Source organism: Myxocyprinus asiaticus, chromosome 46, assembly GCF_019703515.2.
Source record: "Myxocyprinus asiaticus isolate MX2 ecotype Aquarium Trade chromosome 46, UBuf_Myxa_2, whole genome shotgun sequence".
NCBI classification, from domain to species: Eukaryota; Metazoa; Chordata; class Actinopteri; order Cypriniformes; family Catostomidae; genus Myxocyprinus; species Myxocyprinus asiaticus.
The window spans coordinates 24746012-24764824 of NC_059389.1; the positions used below are offsets into that span (position 1 = coordinate 24746012).

The 18813-nt window shown below is 36.9% G+C and overlaps 1 protein-coding gene across 3 annotated transcripts in view; it reads right to left on the reverse strand.

Annotated features, from left to right (window-relative positions):
- LOC127435664 (protein BANP) overlaps positions 1 to 18813 on the reverse strand; it is a 75210-nt gene that overhangs the window by 6347 nt on the left and 50050 nt on the right. For all 3 annotated transcript variants that reach the window (XM_051689302.1, XM_051689301.1, XM_051689303.1), the window contains exon 12: positions 9064 to 9204. In XM_051689302.1, coding sequence (XP_051545262.1) covers positions 9064 to 9204 — 141 coding nt within the window. The remainder of the gene's footprint in view (positions 1 to 9063; positions 9205 to 18813) is intronic.

Here is an 18813-nt window from a genome sequence, read left to right on the forward strand (position 1 = left end):
AAAAGAGCTAAAAACAAAAAGCAACCTAGTCAATAAGCTATGCATTTGAAGTAATTTCTTGGATTCTTAGCTAATGAGGGTTAAGGGGTGCATTTTTAAGGGTTTGTTTTAACCATTTTTTCCCCCTGAAGTCCACTTATAATGTTAGTCAAGATTTCTTGCACCAAAACCGAGGTGCATATCCTAACCAGGTGCGATGTGAAAAGTTTTTGGCAACAAATAATTTGAAAGCAAAAATGTTGTGTGATGCAACACAATCGTAACCAATCAGAAAATATTTTTTGTTTACTATACAGCTTGATGTTTAATATACAAAAATCATTTTTAGCCTTAGGGGAACTGATTATTAACAATAATTTATAAATGTTTAACCACAGAAGGTTGTTTATCGATGGTAAATGCTTCTGTTAAAGCCATCAGTCCATGTTATTTCAACTTCATTTAAAATAATAATAATAATAATAATAATAGTGAAACTCCTGGTGAAGAACTACACTACCCATTATCCTCAAGAGAGCTCCACCAATCAAGAGAGTTGCAATGCAACACCTTACACTCTCAGACTACTTATATGTTTGTATATATATATATGAATATTTTGCAATATATTATTCTCAATGCTTCATGAGATTGTAGTTCATTAACTCATTAAAGTACACAGTGTTGTACTTTTGTTTTTTTGTCTGATATTCAAAAACTTTTTTGCTTCAAATCAAAGTCTGTAATGTTGAGATTCACCTTGGAGCTGGTTGGTTTGGTTCATGGCTTAGAACTCTTATGAAGTACTTTATAAAAAATGAATGAGAAAAAGACCAAGATTTGAGCTCTATAGAAACTAAATGACACAAAACGCTGTGTTAGAACTGGTTAGAACAAAAACTCCTGTGGCCTGTTGCACAAAAGCTAGTTGAACAAACTCACAGTTTCAGAGTAAGTTTCAGGTTGACAAAACCAGATAGAATCAAACCGGTTTAGATAGGGTTCAACGATCTCAAGAAGCTCGGTATAAGCTCTTGCATAACTGTAAGCGTTCTTTTTCTACATGCTCTCTTCATGACCTATAACATCAGGACAACACACTTTCTTAAGGGGCGTTCAACACAGACAATGGTTAAATCACATTTTACTGTCTGCACTCCTATTTGTAGTAGCCGCATTGCATTGCTGCTCATTTGCATAAAGTTAAACTCAACTTTGTAGCATCACCAATAGCCACCAACTTTGTTGTTCATGCCATCTAAAATAGACTCTTTGGTCAACTTTTGGTCACTTTGCTGCTGCAAATCACTGTCAGTGTAAAATGTGAGCATGAATTTACATGCAACAAACTTCGGTGAGTTAGTTACCAAAAAAAGCAGGTATTCCTCTCTGTTAGCTTGTTAAACCCAGTCCAATATTTTCCAGCAAGATCATGCCATAACGATTATTCATATCCTTCAGCAGCTGTTTGTTTTATTTCCCATGTCACATTGACAGGTGGTTTATCACAAAATGGCAGTTATCTATAATCAATTTGCAGAGGTTTACTGTGTTGATTTGCATCAAACATTGCATATCCAACACTCTGCTCAAGCATCAAAGTTTTCACCATTAACAATCTTCCTTAATTCCTTTGATGTATAATTACAGCACCAATTTGGAAGGTATCCAGACCACCAAGCAAGTCAACAAGTGAGGTTAGAGGTAAATCTAAGGCCCTCTGATGGGGTCTGGTTAAGTATGTAGAGGAGGAAATCATCAAGGTTTTCCCACAAACTGGTTTCCATGGGTTTGGTACAGCTTGCTTATACAAAGATAAGACGCTACATATTTGAAGGTCAGCCAAAATGCGAGTATGTTGTGTGTGTGTATTCATGAGAGAGAGAAAGAGGAAGATGCAGGTCATTCCAATAACAAGGCTTAGGGAGCATTGAGACATTTAGACTACTTTTAAGCTTTACAAACAATTTGGCCACGGTACAGCACATCCTGTGAAAGAGTGTGCTTGAAAAAGAAGGAAGAGGGAAACATTGTGAAGATGGTTTACACAAGTACACAACCACAGATGTGAATGCTTGGGCACTGCAGTGCAAGTACACAGTCCTGTACTTAACAGACTAGTTGGTCCACTGTTTGAACGACTAAGGTTGGTTGTTCGAACATTAAGGATAATAATGTATAATTAGGCTCCGTTATGGTCAGGTGATCACGATCCAACCTCTTACAAGGATATACGGACGCAAAGTGCAGCACTTCAACATGATGACTTAAGGATAATCAACAAACAAATAGGCTAAATAACTATAGCATCTTATTCAAAGTAAGAAAAAGGCTCCAATTCAGAGTGGCACATAGCCAGTTATGCGCATTCTGAATGCAGATTTACATGCTTCAATGTAACTGGAGTGCTTTAGGGTGATCCTTGCTGTGCAATCAAAAGCGATAACATTTTTGCATATTTTGCAGTAACAACCAGCTGACTGTACATTATCCCGCTTATTACATGGTTATTAACCAAATAAATGATTAAATGGACATAAAATATTGATTTGCACTGAAATTATGTTATTAAGTGAGAAGAAATAGGTTGCTGAACAGCTGAAATCCACGTCCAGTTTGTGTCGGAATTCTGTTGGTCTTTATTTTGTGAAAATGACGGCTCACTATCTAGCTTATTACAAGACTACTGGCCAAATAAACAAATAAATGGACATAAAACATTGATTTGAGCTGAAATTATTTTATTAGCTTACTTGTAGAGATTTCAAAGTGATCCGAGAAGCAGGAAAGATGACTCACAATATGAATTAGACCGGATGACCGGTCTAATTCATCTTAATCCCTGGATGTGTGGTTGTTATTCAGAGATATCAGACCGCTAGATGGCACCATTGACCAATCAGAATGCCATGTAATAACAGTGCATAAACAGACTAAACCATTAAATAATTAAAAAGATGGACAGCAAGTTATCATCACGCAAAAACTCTCTAAGAAGTTAGGGTTAACCCTAATCCTAACCCTCAATTAATTTGAGAATTGCATCTCTCATTAAAACCACCACCATTTAAAATATTTATGTTAGTAGTCAACCCCACTAATCGACTAGTCAGTTGTTAGACGACTAGTCGATAAGTCGACCACCCTGGCACATCTCTAGTTACAGGGTGTAACAAATGTTAGTACTACTCAAGGGGGCGATTAAATTACTAGTCAGACGTTAGACGACTAGTCGATTAGTTGACCACCCTGGCAAATCCCTAGTGACTGTGTGGTAACAAATGTTAGTACTACTCAAGGGGGCGATTCAATTACTAGTCAATCGACTAGATGACTTGTCGATCACCCTGGCACATTCCTATTTACTGGGCGGTAACAAATGTTAGTACTACTCAAGGGGATGATTCAATTGCTACTCAGTTGTTAGGCAAATAGTCGATTAGTCGACCACCTTGGCACATCCCTATTTACTGGGCAGTACCAAATGTTAGTACTAATCAAGGGAGTGATTAAATTACTTTTAAATGTCTGTGCCAATAAATTGGATGTGCTATTCTTCAAGTCACAGCGTGTAAATGGTCAGCAAACTCTTAAAAACAAATGTGTGCAGTGCTTCGACATTTGTTGCGGAGGCATCACAGCTGACCCGGGTTTAAGATCCCAACATTGGTTCCTTTCTAAATCTCATTCCCTCTTTTCCCTTGTTGTTTCCTGTCGTTCTCTCAACTTTCATATTAAATAAAGGCAACAAATGCCAAAAATATAACAAATGTCAGTTTACTTACTTTTATCCAGTGGCCCAAAACGTCACTCGTAACAATATCAACTAACTTCGGAGGATTCCGTTAAAATATTTGTTAAACCAAAAATTAAATCTAAATTTCTCACAGAATTGTTAATGATAGGAAAATATATCTAAATATCACAAACCAAAATAAACGATGAACCATATCGAGGCAAATTTTTATCTATATCAAAATTTACAACATTTTTTTCTGTCCGTATGATCATAAATTAAATGACTCATCACACATCAAAATCACTCTGTTGTTTTTTTCTATGCTATTCACTGGGTTCACACAAGGTTCTTGAAGTGCTTAAATTTAGCTATGCGAAATTTATTTACTGGAATACCTGTAAAATCGCCTTTTGTTTTGTTGAAAAAAGCTCAAAATATCTTGAAATTAAAACGTAACGTTTCTTCCGTGTAATGTGAGTCCATCAAAGATGAGATCCACGCACTCCACATTCATTGAATAATGTGTCTTTTAATATCCTTTCTGTTCTTCCCAATCAGATGTTGATCAAAAGTAGAAAGAAACCATTTTAATCACATATACACTGGCGGCCAAAAGTTTGAAATAATGTAAAAATGTTGCTGTTTCAGAAGGAAATTGGTACTTTAATTCACCAAAGTGACATTCAACTGATCACAAAGTATAGTCAGGACATTACTAATGTAAAAAAACAGTACCATCACTATTTGAAAAAAGTCATTTTTGATCTTATCTTGACAGGCCCCATTTCCAACAGCCATCACAACACCTTATTCTTGAGTAATCACGCTAAATTGCTAATTTGGTACTAGAAAATCACTTGCCATTATATCAAACACAGTTGAAAGCTATTTGGTTCATTAAATGAAGCTTAACATCGTCTCTGTGTTTGTTTTTGAGTTGCAACAGTATGCAATAGACTGGCGTGTCTTAAGGTCAATATTAGGTCAAAAATGCAACAGCTTTCTCTAGAAACTCATCAGCCAATCATTGTTTTGAGGAATGAAGGCTGCACAATGCTTGAAATTTCCAAAAAACCAAAGATTTCATATAAAGGTGTACACTACAGTCTTCAAAGACAAAGGACAACTGGCTCTAACAAGGTCAGAAAGAGATGTGGAAGGCCCAGATGTACAACTAAACAAGAGGATAAGTACATCAGAGTCTCTAGTTTGAGAAATAGAAGCCTCACATGTCGTCAGCTGACAGCTTCATTGAATTCTACCCGCTCAACATCAGTTTCATGCACAACAGTAAAGAGAAGATTCAGGGGTGCAGGCCTTATAGAAACCATGCAACTCTTCTCTGAAGCAAAAAATGCTCGCTGAACTGCCATCGTTCAAAGAGACAGTATCGTTTTAGCGCTTTTTATACAAATGAATGTAAACTCAGTGTGAATACTTATAAATTGTACACATTATATAAAACAGTGACAGCTCATATCATTATTATATATGCAATTTCATTACATTATTCCAAAGGAAGTGATAGAAACAAGTACAGCTGTTCCTTGCATGTTACAGAGGAGTTTTGATTGCAAACCATTATATTTTTTTCAGGACATGTTCCATTCAGTTACATTGCTTGTCCTGCACCTGATCAGCCTGAATGTAGCCAGGTTTATTTGTTTGTGATCTTTTCTTATAGAGAAAGGTATATGAAAAACACTTATTATTTAAAATTTTATAATTTATATTGCATATCACAGAACTTCAATCTATGAGCATTTTGCTCAAACATGTTTCTAAAAAATAAACACTTTTTTCTGTCAGACTTTGTCATTTACATGTTGTTATATCGAATCTAAATTATTTTGAACCGTAAACCTCATATTGTGAATTGAACTGAATCGTTAGATAACCATATCGTCTTACCATTAATAATTGTGGTTGAAGGCACTTCCGTGTTTTGCGTCATACAAACACGTGAAAATATTCAAACAGAAGCTTCACGGAATCCTCAAAACTGAGTTGAAAATTGAATCAGAACAACATATTGTTAACGTTTTCTTTGGTTTCATAAAGCATTAGCAAAGAATTATGCTAAGCAGAAAATTACCTTTAAGAATATTTAAACCAAAAGCGCCCAGAGGTCTCCCTCTAAAAAAGGTTTTGGTTGTACCAGCCTAACCACTTTAAAGGCAACTGTGGTAAAGGCCTAGCTCTCCTCCCTGTTACCAAATAGCTGACATTCCCATTCACAAAAGCCACACTGGTGGTGCGTGTTAGTAGCATGAGTGTTTCTGGAGTGCTTGGTGAACAAATTCTCAAAAAATTGAGGGCTGGTCCACAACAAAGGACAGTGAAATGTCTGTCATCATTCGTTTCGAATTAAACACAGAATGCATCCATCTAAATACAGTGCCAATGTCTCGGGAGGTTTATAGTGTGCATATGTTTCTGAACAAAATTATGTGAGCGGACTCAATACAGATTTCCAGATTTGTTTCTATTCAGATTCATAAGTACTCAATTTGATTCCATTTTGATTCTATTCTGATTCATTTGTATATATTGTATATAAGTTATAATATCCATTTTGCCTACATATGGAAGACATTCTCTGGCTAAAAATGACTAAGAATAGACAATTTTTTCATAGTGTGAAATTTGTTCACATATGCAAGTGATTTAATCGCATTGTAGAGGGCTTCCACTCAGAGTGAAAAATCTATCTAGGGGTTTAAGAATTGGTATCAAGATCGTTCAATTGAAGATTGTGATGCATTGGAAAATCACAATTTTGTGGTGCAAATTTTCATACGGAGCAAACTCGGAATGGAGTTTCTTTCACTTCAAAGAGCGGGGGAAAAAAAAACCTGGAGTGGAGTTGGAGCGAAATGCTTTGGGCACTGAGAGGAAATTGCTGCAGCACCACTGCACTCACATACTCTGTCCTGAACCCCTTTCAAAAACTAGCATGAAGTTTCATGTGAGTGCAGCTGGGTAAATGTGGTGACCTGTAACAACTCTCAAACCAAAAAGTGTGTTTGAGTATGTGTGCATGCCATGAAGCGTCTCTGAAATCTGGTAACGGCATCATGGGGAAGTGATTAGAGTAAATATACAGATCAAGGAGGGTATGAACATGTTGATGATTTGACAGAGAGAGAAAGAGAGAGCTAGAGATGGAAGAGAGGGATAAAAATGAGAAAATAGACAGGGGGAAAAGGACAACTAGCGGCTATTTAAATTTCGGAGGAAAAACAAACTGATCTGGGCTGCTGATTAGCAGAAGTGAGAGCTCGAGCAGGTTAAATTTGCTGCCCGCGGTTTCTAGAAAAAACACATGGCAAGAGAGTCAGATATTGTTTGAAATGTCACCAAATGTCTCTTGCCATTTGGCCACTACTCAAAAATGGCACAGCATGGGTGCCCATCATATGTCACAGTTTTCAGAGATGAAATTCAACATGCAGACTAGTGTCCCTGTAGCTCAACACTTGGATCTCCACCTAGACGACACCTGTGTGAAGTTGGTGGTCTTTTTGAGACAGAGAACATTCCTTCCTGAAATAAAACTGTTGTGGTTCTAAGCAACAGATAAAAACACTAAAGCAGTCAAAATATTCCTCTTTTATATTTTTTACTTTTCCCCTGTGAACCACTGATAATAGTACTAAAAAGCATAATAAATAAAGCAAAAGCATATATTAGTTTTTCCATTAACATTTCCACCACTCTATCTGGCACAAAATTCTGTTTTTTTGCTGCTGTGTCTTTAAGAAACACCCTCTTTGCATGTGAAATGAGCAATAGTGATGAATTTCCTCAACTCCTTGAAGTGAAAGAAACTCCTTTCAGAGTTCTGTTCCATAGTAAAATTTGCACCTAGTTACTGTCAGGTTCTTCCAATATTTTTTCTTGTTTTGTATCATGTTGAAATCAGGTTTGCGCAGTTTCCGAAGCTGCAAGGCCAATGCATTTCATCACTGCGACACAAGTCTTTTAAAATTCGGTAATGTATCTCTGGTCGTCCCCACACATGCCTTCACCCATCGTGTTCATCCATCATTAATTTTCACAAAACATTTGTAATTGTGATCGTTGTCTTTCCAATTTCACTAGTTTTGCTGCTGCACCTTTAGGAAATGCCCCCATCCCATGTAAAATTAGCAATAGTGCTGATCACTGTGCTCCAGTGCTCAAACACTGGCTGCGGGTTAGCTGTCATGTCCAATATACTGTAGTTTTTAATTCAACTGTGAAGATCTGAGAGAAATGGCCAGGAACCTTATATACAGTTTTTCAGAAACTAATTTCTAACATTGGAATACTTCAAAGATATGCAGAGTAGCAGGTGCTACACACAGCCAAGAATAAGGTTTGACAAATTTACATACATTATCATAAGTTCTTCGTTTGTTAAAAATTTTAAAAATAAATCCCGATAGGGCTGTCAACAGGACTGAGAAACTATATTTGAATTTTTACCTTAAATATTACCTAAATTCCAATTAAAGTCAGCACTGGTTTCCTCAGTCCACAAGAGGGAGCAATTAATACATATAAGTAAGTCAGTTTTAACCCCGCCCCTTCAAGTGTCATGTACACAAACCTGCCATCAAAGCAGCTAATGCAGAGATGAAAAGGTATATATATTTTCAGCTGTTTTCCTCCAAAACTCCCATTCCTTAACCCAAACTTCCTTGGTTACAGACCAGCTGACTTGAATTTACATTTCGTAGGAGGAGGAATAACAGCGAATTCACAGATGAGTTCGAGACATTTCACACGAGTTGCTGAGGTGATCACTACTGAATACAACGCGATTTGGATGCCTCTGGAGTTTATTCTGATTTTTGAAAGCAGATTTCTTGGGATTTAGAGCCAGAGTCAGTGTTTCAAAACGTTGAAATATTGTGATCTTTTACACAGTCATTTCTCAATGGCTACAGGCTTGTCATAAGCAATTTTGTACACCCAGAAATGTGTCAGTTAAATACAGGTCTAAACGGGGTCTAAAACGTTTTGTGACCAGATCGCATTTGAGGTGTAAATGCTAATCCGTCTTGAATGCGTCCCGGCAGCAGTGAAGCACCGCCCCTCTCCTGTCAATCAACTTTTTTTTGCCCAGGAGTGTACATGTTATTATCTTCATAAACATAATCGCTGTTAGATCGTGCACGTAAATGTGCTCATTGGCATGTAAAGTTGTGGAAGTACAGAACATGTTTTTTTGCTGCTTAGATTCGACAAATGCATTTCGTGGACTTGAACGGATGTTTTGAGTTCTGAAAGTCACAGTATTTTTTCATAGTACAATGAACTCTTCTCTAAAAAGATCAAGGAAAACATGACACACTCACTTGTACTGTGCCGGTGTGGTCGGTGACCGCTCCAAGCTGGACGTATTGCACCTGAATGTCGTTAGCTTGTAGAGGAGATGTGTCGACGCCGCTCGTCCCATCGGCTGACGCCACGGCGATGAGCTGCGGTCCTCTTAGAACCTTGAGAAACAAACAGAGAAAGAAAAAAGGGAACTTTGAACGCTCAATTAACAGTAACACAGTTGGAAAGCGCTCACTCAGTCCTATATTTGTTTATATACAAATATAGTGTCTGCCTCCAACCGTGGAGTTCAAACACACTGCTCACTCATTTTCGTGACCGATTCCAGTGACTAATGCTGTCTGTGAGTGGTAGGACTGTAAATTGAAGTCATAGACACCAAATAAAAAATTTACTGTGAGCTGCTGCACTGTTCTCTAAAAATGTGAAGCATTTGAGATGCCCCAAAAGCATCCATCTGACGCACGTGTATATAGACTAACACAATTAACGCAGACGGATACAAGAACGCGTCTTATGAGGACAGCCCTTAAATCTACTTCTGACACACTGACCATGTTTACATGCACTTAAGAAAACTGTTTATTCCAAGGTTTTTGCAGAAAGAGGCATTCTGAAACATCATGTAAACGAGAACGTCAATTTCCTTACGCCATTTAAGGGATTAAGAAAAAGTGGTTTAACACACCTAGGTTTCACCCGGAGAACGCGGCATAATGTGGCCATGTATACACATAAGCAGCGTTTTTTATTTCGTCATAGGATGGAGCCCAACAACAAGTCAATACAGCAGAAAGAATTCAACACTTCTGGGTCTACAGTCGGAAAAGCACATACACTATAAACTATACCCATTTATACACACCAATGTAAAATATCGACTGTTTACATGTATGCGCTGGTACACTGAGGGAATTCCAGAGTTTTATGTAAGAGGGAGACCCCACTTTTGCAGCGCAGTTCCACTGCATATCGCAATGGAAAGTTAAGGAAACAAACACAGCAACAACTCTGGAATATTTGGAAATAATGCAAATCAATGGATAATAAAAGAGTGAAGTCTTCCTCAGATACCATGTTTGTAATTTACACAAGCATCGCGGGGAAACTGCATTGCTGTGGAGAAAGCTGCTTAATGACCGAGCCGCATGAATACGGGAGTGAAGAGTACGCCGCTTATATGGTTCACGTAAATGAGAACACTGCTTTCTTGCAATAACCCGCTTTCATGCAATACGCCACTTTCTGGTGTCTATGTAAATGTAGCCATTGACAAACTCACTTGCAAAATAGATGCTTTGGACTGTAGGCCAATGACAGGCTTATTGTTCAATGATATATGGAAATAAAACATATACTATATTGACTTCTTAATCCACTTTTGGAAATGCTTTTCTTGTTTGCAGCAATAATGCAATGTCTTTATCTGAATTATTATATTTAATTTATAATGTTTATAACTATTTTGATTAGGCCTATTACATTTTGAATTATTGTTTATCTATATCAGCAAACATTGATATATTTTGCCATTAATTTGATTAATTAATCGCCATATTATGCAATCAATTTAATTAAATAAATATATGTATATATACACTGTACTTTTATACAGCACCTTTAACTAAATATTTATTTTGCTGCAAAAATATGTAAAACGTCAGTTATTTTTGGAAACATTTGAGTAATGACTCGAATCTGTAAATCTTTTTGTAATAATAACTTTATTGGAATAGCTACAGTACTTTGAAAAGTTGTACTGGTGAGTTGTTAAAGGTGCTTTCACACTGACCACGATTAAATCGTACTATTGCTTGATGCTCAACTGCTGTATCCAATTGTATCCAAGAAGAGAGGATCACATGAGCTTCACTGTACCTGGGTTTACATCGAAATATTTTGCATTTTTTTAAGCGCATTTCTAAACATTAGACTGAAGAAAATACAAATTGTTATGTGTTTCCATCCACTACGTCATGCGCATTATCTTGTGGGAGCCCGCCATGTCACGATGGAGCATGAATCACCTCCTTGCTTTGGGGAGAGTTTTATTTGCAGGATTGGAGCAATTGTACCTTGTTTTATTAAATGTTGCCCGGAGACACCGCAGAACAAGTGTAATATCTGATATAATGAGGTCTGAAATGCCTTCGCATGGCTAGGAGCGCCCGCACTCAAAACTGTTCTGGCAGAAAGTGAGGACCCACTTTAACGTCCAGCTGTGGGTTTAACACTTACGAATGTCAAGAGCTATGTTCAAAGAACTGTGTGCCAAGGTCTGTCCTTTCATTGGGCCAATCACATCAAGCCATTGCACACTCATAACACATGCATGAATGGTCAAAACACATCATCGTTTTGTTTCCATCACCTTAATGCGCATTTTAACTAATGTGAAACTACAAAATCCACCTCCTAGCGCATTCAATTTGAAGCGAATTTTGAGAGTTTATTCACATATCAAGTGTTTCCATTCAGAATTTCTTATGTGCAATTTCAAAATGCGCATAAAAATAGTTGGATGGAAACCCAGTTTGTGTGCACTCCCATTGGTGTCACTGCTCATTTGCATATGTTGACTACAGTTACGTTCTTATGGATTACATGATTACATGTTAATTATGCATCAGCAGTAAATTGTTCATTATATGGAATTTTTTCTCTTTTTTAAATTTTTGGAGCGGTCTTAATCAGCGATTGACCACTGGATGTACAGAGATCATTTCAATTTTAAATTGGGGGGGGGGGGGGCACATCACTGTGCAATGTAAACTCTGCCTTCTAAAGGTTAATATACTTTCAACCTTAAAGGATTCAATGTCAAATTTAAAGAAGCATTTGAAGATATGTTTGCATGTTTTCTTAACTCCTGACAAACACATTTTAAATACTATTTGAATTATCACTCTGTGTGTAATATAACCATGTGTCACTGTGTTTGGAAGGGTTTTGTCCATCAAACGCATCAAAATGCCCAAATACACGTCATTTCATATTCACAATTTAATCCAATTGTATTAGAGGTGTAAAAATAGTTTTAGTTTCGTGAATTGCTTTTGTGCACAGCTTCAAAATGCACTTTTGCTTTAGCGATAACTTTGAGGCCATTTTTGTGATGCTGATTCCCAAATATAACTGGTCTGTTCTCTTACCACACAAGAATTACATTTGTAAAATGGTGAAATTATATGACCACATTTGTGTAACGCACTCCAGAAACCTGTCCACATTTCTAGAAACTTCCATAAGAAAGGCAAGTGACATCAAATAAAAGAGTTAGGTTGGAAGTAATCCAAAAGTAATCAGATTAAATTACCCCAAAAATGTAATCTGCTAGATTATGTTACTGGTTACAATGTGTGTCATGTAATTTGTAATCAGTACCCGATTACAATTCAGAAGTAATCTGACCAGCACCGCTAGTTAGCTATTTCCCATCACTGTTGCTGGGATAGTTTTTCATTTTTCCTCAAAATACTACTTGCAAGTGGAAGGCAAGTTTAAGATAATATACGACTTTAACATGAAATGATTGGCATCCGTGATTATTTACGTATCTTGTAAAAAAAAAAAAATGTATGTAAATTATTCACTATGCTTTCCTTTCTAAGATTATTTTCCTTCCTCTCAATCCTTTCTAATAATTGTTCCTTTCAACCCTTTAATGGCATATCAATCACCACATTATTGAATATGTTTGTACTAAATGAAAATCCCTGCAGATTTTAATCTGCTAATGTTTTCAATTTCTATATGGTTTCTAGAAATACAATTAATTCAAATTCTGACATAAATTCTAATAATTTACATAATTTCTTCTCTTTACATTGTCAGGAAGTTTAAAAGTTCAAGACTACTGTTTACGAATGCCATTAATGTGTGGAAATTGATTAGCACTCATAAATTGCTCAGTAAAACATGCTAATCAAGATTGTTAGAATAAATTTAGTTTCTTTGTCTGTCATTAAGCAATTGTCTACTCACACTTTCAGGAAAATTAAAAGGTGAAACGCTGCATGACTACAAGTGTAAACGTAAAAATATAAAAGTGGCAGCTTGATTGTTGTTGCTTGATTGCAGAGTCTGACATTTTGAGATACTTAGGATTGGATGTTTATGTGCTTGTGCAAAACCCAATTCAAATCAAGCAAGGGTTTTACAAAAACAAAAAACTGCATTTTCTTATCTGTGATGCCGATTCTGCCATATGGTTGACGTATGTACATCTGACAAACAGTTGAAGTCAGAAGTTTACATACACCTTAGCCAAATACTGAGTTTAAATGTTTTTCACAAGTCCTGACATTTAATCGTAGAAAACATTGCCTCTCTTAGGTCAGTTAGGATCACTACTTTATTTTAAGAATGTGAAATGTCAGGATTATAGTAGAGTGAATGATTTATTTCAACTTTAATTTCTTTCTTTACATTCCCAGTGGGTAAGAATTTTACATACACTTTGTTAGTATTTGGTAGCATTGCCTTTAAATTGTTTAACTTGGGTCAAACGTTTTGGGTAGCCTTCCACAAGCTTCTCACAATAAGTTGCTGGAATTTTGGCCCATTCCTCCAGACAGAACTGGTGTAACTGAGTCAGGTTTGTAGGCCTCCTTGCTCGCACACGCTCTTTCAGTTCTGCACACAAATTTTCTATGGAATTGTGGTAAGGGTTTTGTGATGACCACTCCAATACCATGACTTTGTTGTTCTTAAGCCATTTTGCCACAACTTTGGAGGTATGCTTGGGGTCTTTGTCCATTTGGAAGGCCCATTTGTGACCGAGCTTTAACTTCCTGGCTAATGTCTTGAGATGTTGTTTCAATATATCCACATAATTTTCCTTCCTCATGATGTCATCTATTTTGTGAAGTGCACCAGTCCCTCCTGCAGCAAAACACCCCCACAACATGATGCTGCCACCGCCATGCTTCATGGTTGGGATGGTGTTCTTTGGCTTGCAAGCCTCACCCTTTTCCTCTGAACATAACAATGGTTATTATGGCCAAACAGTTACATTTTTGTTTTATTAGACCAGAGGACATTTCTCCAAAAATTAAGATCTTTGTACCCATGTGCACTTGCAAACTGTAGTCTGGCTTTTTTATGGCAGTTTTGGAGCAATGGCTTCCTTGCTAAGCAGCCTTTCAGGTTTTGTTGATATAGGACTCGTTTTACTGTGGATATAGATACTTGTCTACCTGTTTCCTCCAGCATCTTCACAAGGTCCTTTGCTGTTGTTCTGGGATTGATTTGCACTTTTCGCACCAAACTACGTTCATCTCTAGGAGACAGAATGCGTCTCCTTCCTGAGTGGTATGATGGCTGCATAGTCCCATGGTGTTTATACTTGCGTACTATTATTTGCACAGATGAACATGGTACCTTCAGGTGTTACGAAATTGCTCCCAAGGATGAACCAGACTTGTGGAGGTCCACAATTTTTTTTTTTCTGAGGTCTTGGCTGATTGCTTTTGATTTTCCCATAATGTCAAGCAAAGAGGCAATGAGTTTGAAGGTAGGCACAGTTAACTTAGTGTATGTAAACTTCTGACCCACTGGAATTGTGATATAGTCAATTAAGTGAAAAATGACTCATGCCATACACAAAGTAGATGTCCTAAACAACTTGCCAAAACTATAGTCTGCTAATATGAAATCTGTGGAGTGTTTCAAATATTAGTTTTAATGACTTCAGCCTAAGTGTATGTGAACTTCTGACTTCAACTATATGTAAGTGCTGTATCATAACAGCCTGTTGAAAAGCCCAGTATTCAGCAGAACACTCACAGACATCTGCATCCATAGCCATGGTCGAGCTCATAACAAAACAGGCACAAGCAAGCACAAACACATAAATATGCATGCATGATTGCACAATGTGTTCAATTTCTACAAAGCAGGGTTGAACATATCATTGTTTACACGTGATCTAACCACTGCAGATGTTCTGATGTGGTCTCCATGGTTTTGGAACCTCCAAATCCTCTTCAATTACTAGTGTCTTAAACCTGAACCATGAGTCAGTAATTTATCACTTGCAGTAATTGACCATTTCCACATGGACAACATTCATTCAAAAACATCCATTCAGGAAAGAAGATTGAATTTAAATGAAATTTAAAGCAAGCACAAACACATAAATATGCATGCATGATTGCACAATGTGTTCAATTTCTACAAAGCAGGGTTGAACATATCATTGTTTACACGTGATCTAACCACTGCAGATGTTCTGATGTGGTCTCCATGGTTTTGGAACCTCCAAATCCTCTTCAATTACTAGCGTCTTAAACCTGAACCATGAGTCAGTAATTTATCACTTGCAGTAATTGACCATTTCCACATGGACAACATTCATTCAAAAACATCCATTCAGGAAAGAAGACTGAATTTAAATGAAATGTGCAACTTCAGACTAAACTATCGCTAATATTTACAGCTCTACCACCTACAGATTCTTCTGTGACTTCATGCTGTGACATCTCACTGCCTCACCTTGATGACATCAGCGCATTTGAGCACCAGTGTGGCCATAAACAATCAAATCTGAGTTTCCCCAACTGGAAACAGAAGTGCCATACACTCCCAATTAAGAGGAAGAAAATCTGCTTCACTGAAAAAAAATCCCACACTAACCCCCAATTTCAGATCCAGTTTGCCACCACCCCCACCCCAGTTTCAAGCCCAGACGTTGGCTTTGAAGATGTGAGTCAGTGGCATGCTTAGAGGTCATACTGTGCAATGCCCAGCATGTCTCCATTTGCATGGAAAAATGGTGCCAACTTTAGTACAGCATCTCCTATTTTCTAACAGACGATGACACCTCTAGTCAAATCCTGTGGTAATAATTAGAGACTGCGATGCCGGCCTGGTTTAAATGGGACGAAACATGATGGCATGTGATCATGATGAGGCTAGAGATAAACATAACGTAGAGTAGTGGATCTCAATTGGTTTTTAGTGGTTCTCAAAATGGGCTGCAGGTTGTAGATAGGAGGAAATAATGCTAAATGCAAATAAGAAAATGAACCTAACCATATAATCATGCATAGCTAAAATAAATAGGTATTTCAATTTTTAAAAGGAAGAAAATTCATACATTATCTTGATGTCAAAGGCTGTTCGTCCAGTCAAACTACAGTATTTTGGCCCAAATTGATATGTCGCTTGGTAGAAACTAGCCAACTTAGTCAAATGCTACAGTATAGACTACAGTAAATATGAGTTAACAGGCAACAATGACAAACATGGTGGTTGTGTCAACCACAATGTGTTTTGGGCAGTGAATTATTGGGAGCTGAGAGCATTAAACCATCAAATTAATACATTTCAATGTTTTGACAACATTTTTGTTTACTTTTGTAGGATTAACAATATTGGTACTGTGTTGGGTTGACACTTCATGTCCAATGTAAAATCTGGGTCCTGGAGCAAAACCAGTTGAGAAACACTTGAGACTGTGTGCACAGACTCTAGTAAATGGAAAAAAAGAATGAGAACTGGAGAAATCAGTTTATGAAACAAACAGTTAATTTTAATAAAAGCAATTCACAGCTGAGGGATTTCTTTTATATTTTCTATTTCCCATTCTATGTGAACATAAAATTGAAGAGAAACACTGGGTACACCTTAAAACTTGGATATTTTCTCATCCAGACAATCATGAAGGCAATCAAAATAAAGTACATATGCCATTTTGAAACAATCTGTCAGGCCTCATAAAGATGAAAATGCTCTTTTTCCGCATTAAAATGGCCGTTTGAGGATTTAGCCATTTGACTAATACTTGTCAAAGCAAACACGACTACAACAGCAGGAATTTGAAATCTGCAAGTGAGGCTTGTTTGTATGTTCAGCTGCACGGCTTATAACACAATGAGAGTTTTATGATGCTGGAAGAACGTGATAGCAATCATGTAGCAATGAATGCCCGTTTTCATCAACTGACTTCCAGCATGCAAATGTTCTCAAGACGACTCTCTGCTCCATCACCAGTCTGCAGAGCATGGGAACCTGGTTCCAACAAAATTAAATAAAGTGAAGCCAATTCAAAACATGCACTGCATGGAGACACACACTCCTGCTCTTGAATCCAACATTCAGCTGTTACAACAGGTTTTGCTGAATTGTTTATGGGGGCTTTGTGTCATCACAAGTTACTCAAAAAGTATTCCACTATAAATTACTAATTACTTCTGTCAAATTATATCCAGATTACTTTATTGATTACTTCTTTGGAAAAGTAATAATATTACTAATTACAAATAATAATTTAAGTTACTTTCTAAAAAAAACTTTCCACACAAAAGTTTGTATTTCTCCTGTTCAACAAATTCAAAATAATGTCTATATTCCCTCCTTATTCATAACTGCATTTCCCCCAATGCAATGACTCATTATGGGGTGCATGCCCTTCAGCTTCACAGAGATGCAAACAGTCATACATATAAATGTAATTAATGTTTTAAATATATTCTACATAAAATAGTGTTTTAAAAACATGTAAACCCCAAGCAATGTACTTAAAATTAATTTACTTAAAGTCAGTAACTCTAATCCTATTATAAGAATTACAGTTTTATGTTACACTACTTTTCAACAGAAGAGTAATTCAATTACAGTAACTAAATACATAGTAATGAGATTACACCCAAGACTGGTCATCACCCTTGGATGGAAAAACATGAAACTAGGGATGAAAGTCACAATTAATTTATCGATTCTGAGTGTGATTCTGATTCCACTTAATGATTCATATTACTTTTGAGGCAGCACCAAATAATTGATCATAATTATATTATACCATTTACTATATTTTAGTCTCAAAAACCTTAAGTACAACATTAGTACAATATGAACCTAATAAACCTTAAGTACAACAACCAAAATAGTAACTTGCGGTTCAGTGACTGAGTCAAGATGTTAATTCAGTAACCACTCTAACTGATTTGATGAGTGAAAGGGCCGTTTTGGACCAGTAAGTGGGTCTGTTACTCATTTGTGAGTCATTTGACAGATTCATTAAAAGAACCAGGTCATAAGAGTCATTCATTCACAAATCGGACTACACTGGTCGCGCTGTTTGCTGTGCAGCCTGGTCTTTCTCTCTTGTCACATTCAATTCAGATGTCAAACTTACAACTCGGCAAAGCATTATTTCTTTTGCAGTGATACTGCATTGTATTTTAGTAGTGCTGAGTAAAAATATCTAACTTCCGATTAATTGTGATCTTCATTTGAACAATCCCGATGTCCATTCTTAAAATCCCAAGATCAATCTTTTACATTTACTTACGAGTTTACTTCAGTTCTGATGTCACAATGTGCATTCCAACTTGAACCGGTATGTTCAGATGAGGTCTGCTGACTTTGACAGAAACGAGAGGGCTTGTTTGAGACACAAGTTGACTCTGTTCTGTTTGTCATTAACGTGTAAATCAAACTTGCAGAGTCAACAGGGGAAACACAGTAAATATCCAAGCCAGTTGTTTGCAGTCTCCCTCATGGCCAGATTGATTTCACAATGAGAAGTAGTTAGAATAGAAATGGATCGTGCCATTTTCCCAAGGGTTTTAAGATTACATGAACTAACCTACCATGTACTCTGCCTTGTTTCTTTCAAAAACAGCCAAACTTCAAATCTGCTATCTCAATACAGGCAAGCTGCCAAACAAAGGATTTCAAAATTGGCAAAGCGAGTCGGGATCTGCTGTCAACTTGGGTTGACGGGACTAAAAGCAAACAGAAAAAAAGGACCCCGAATAAAT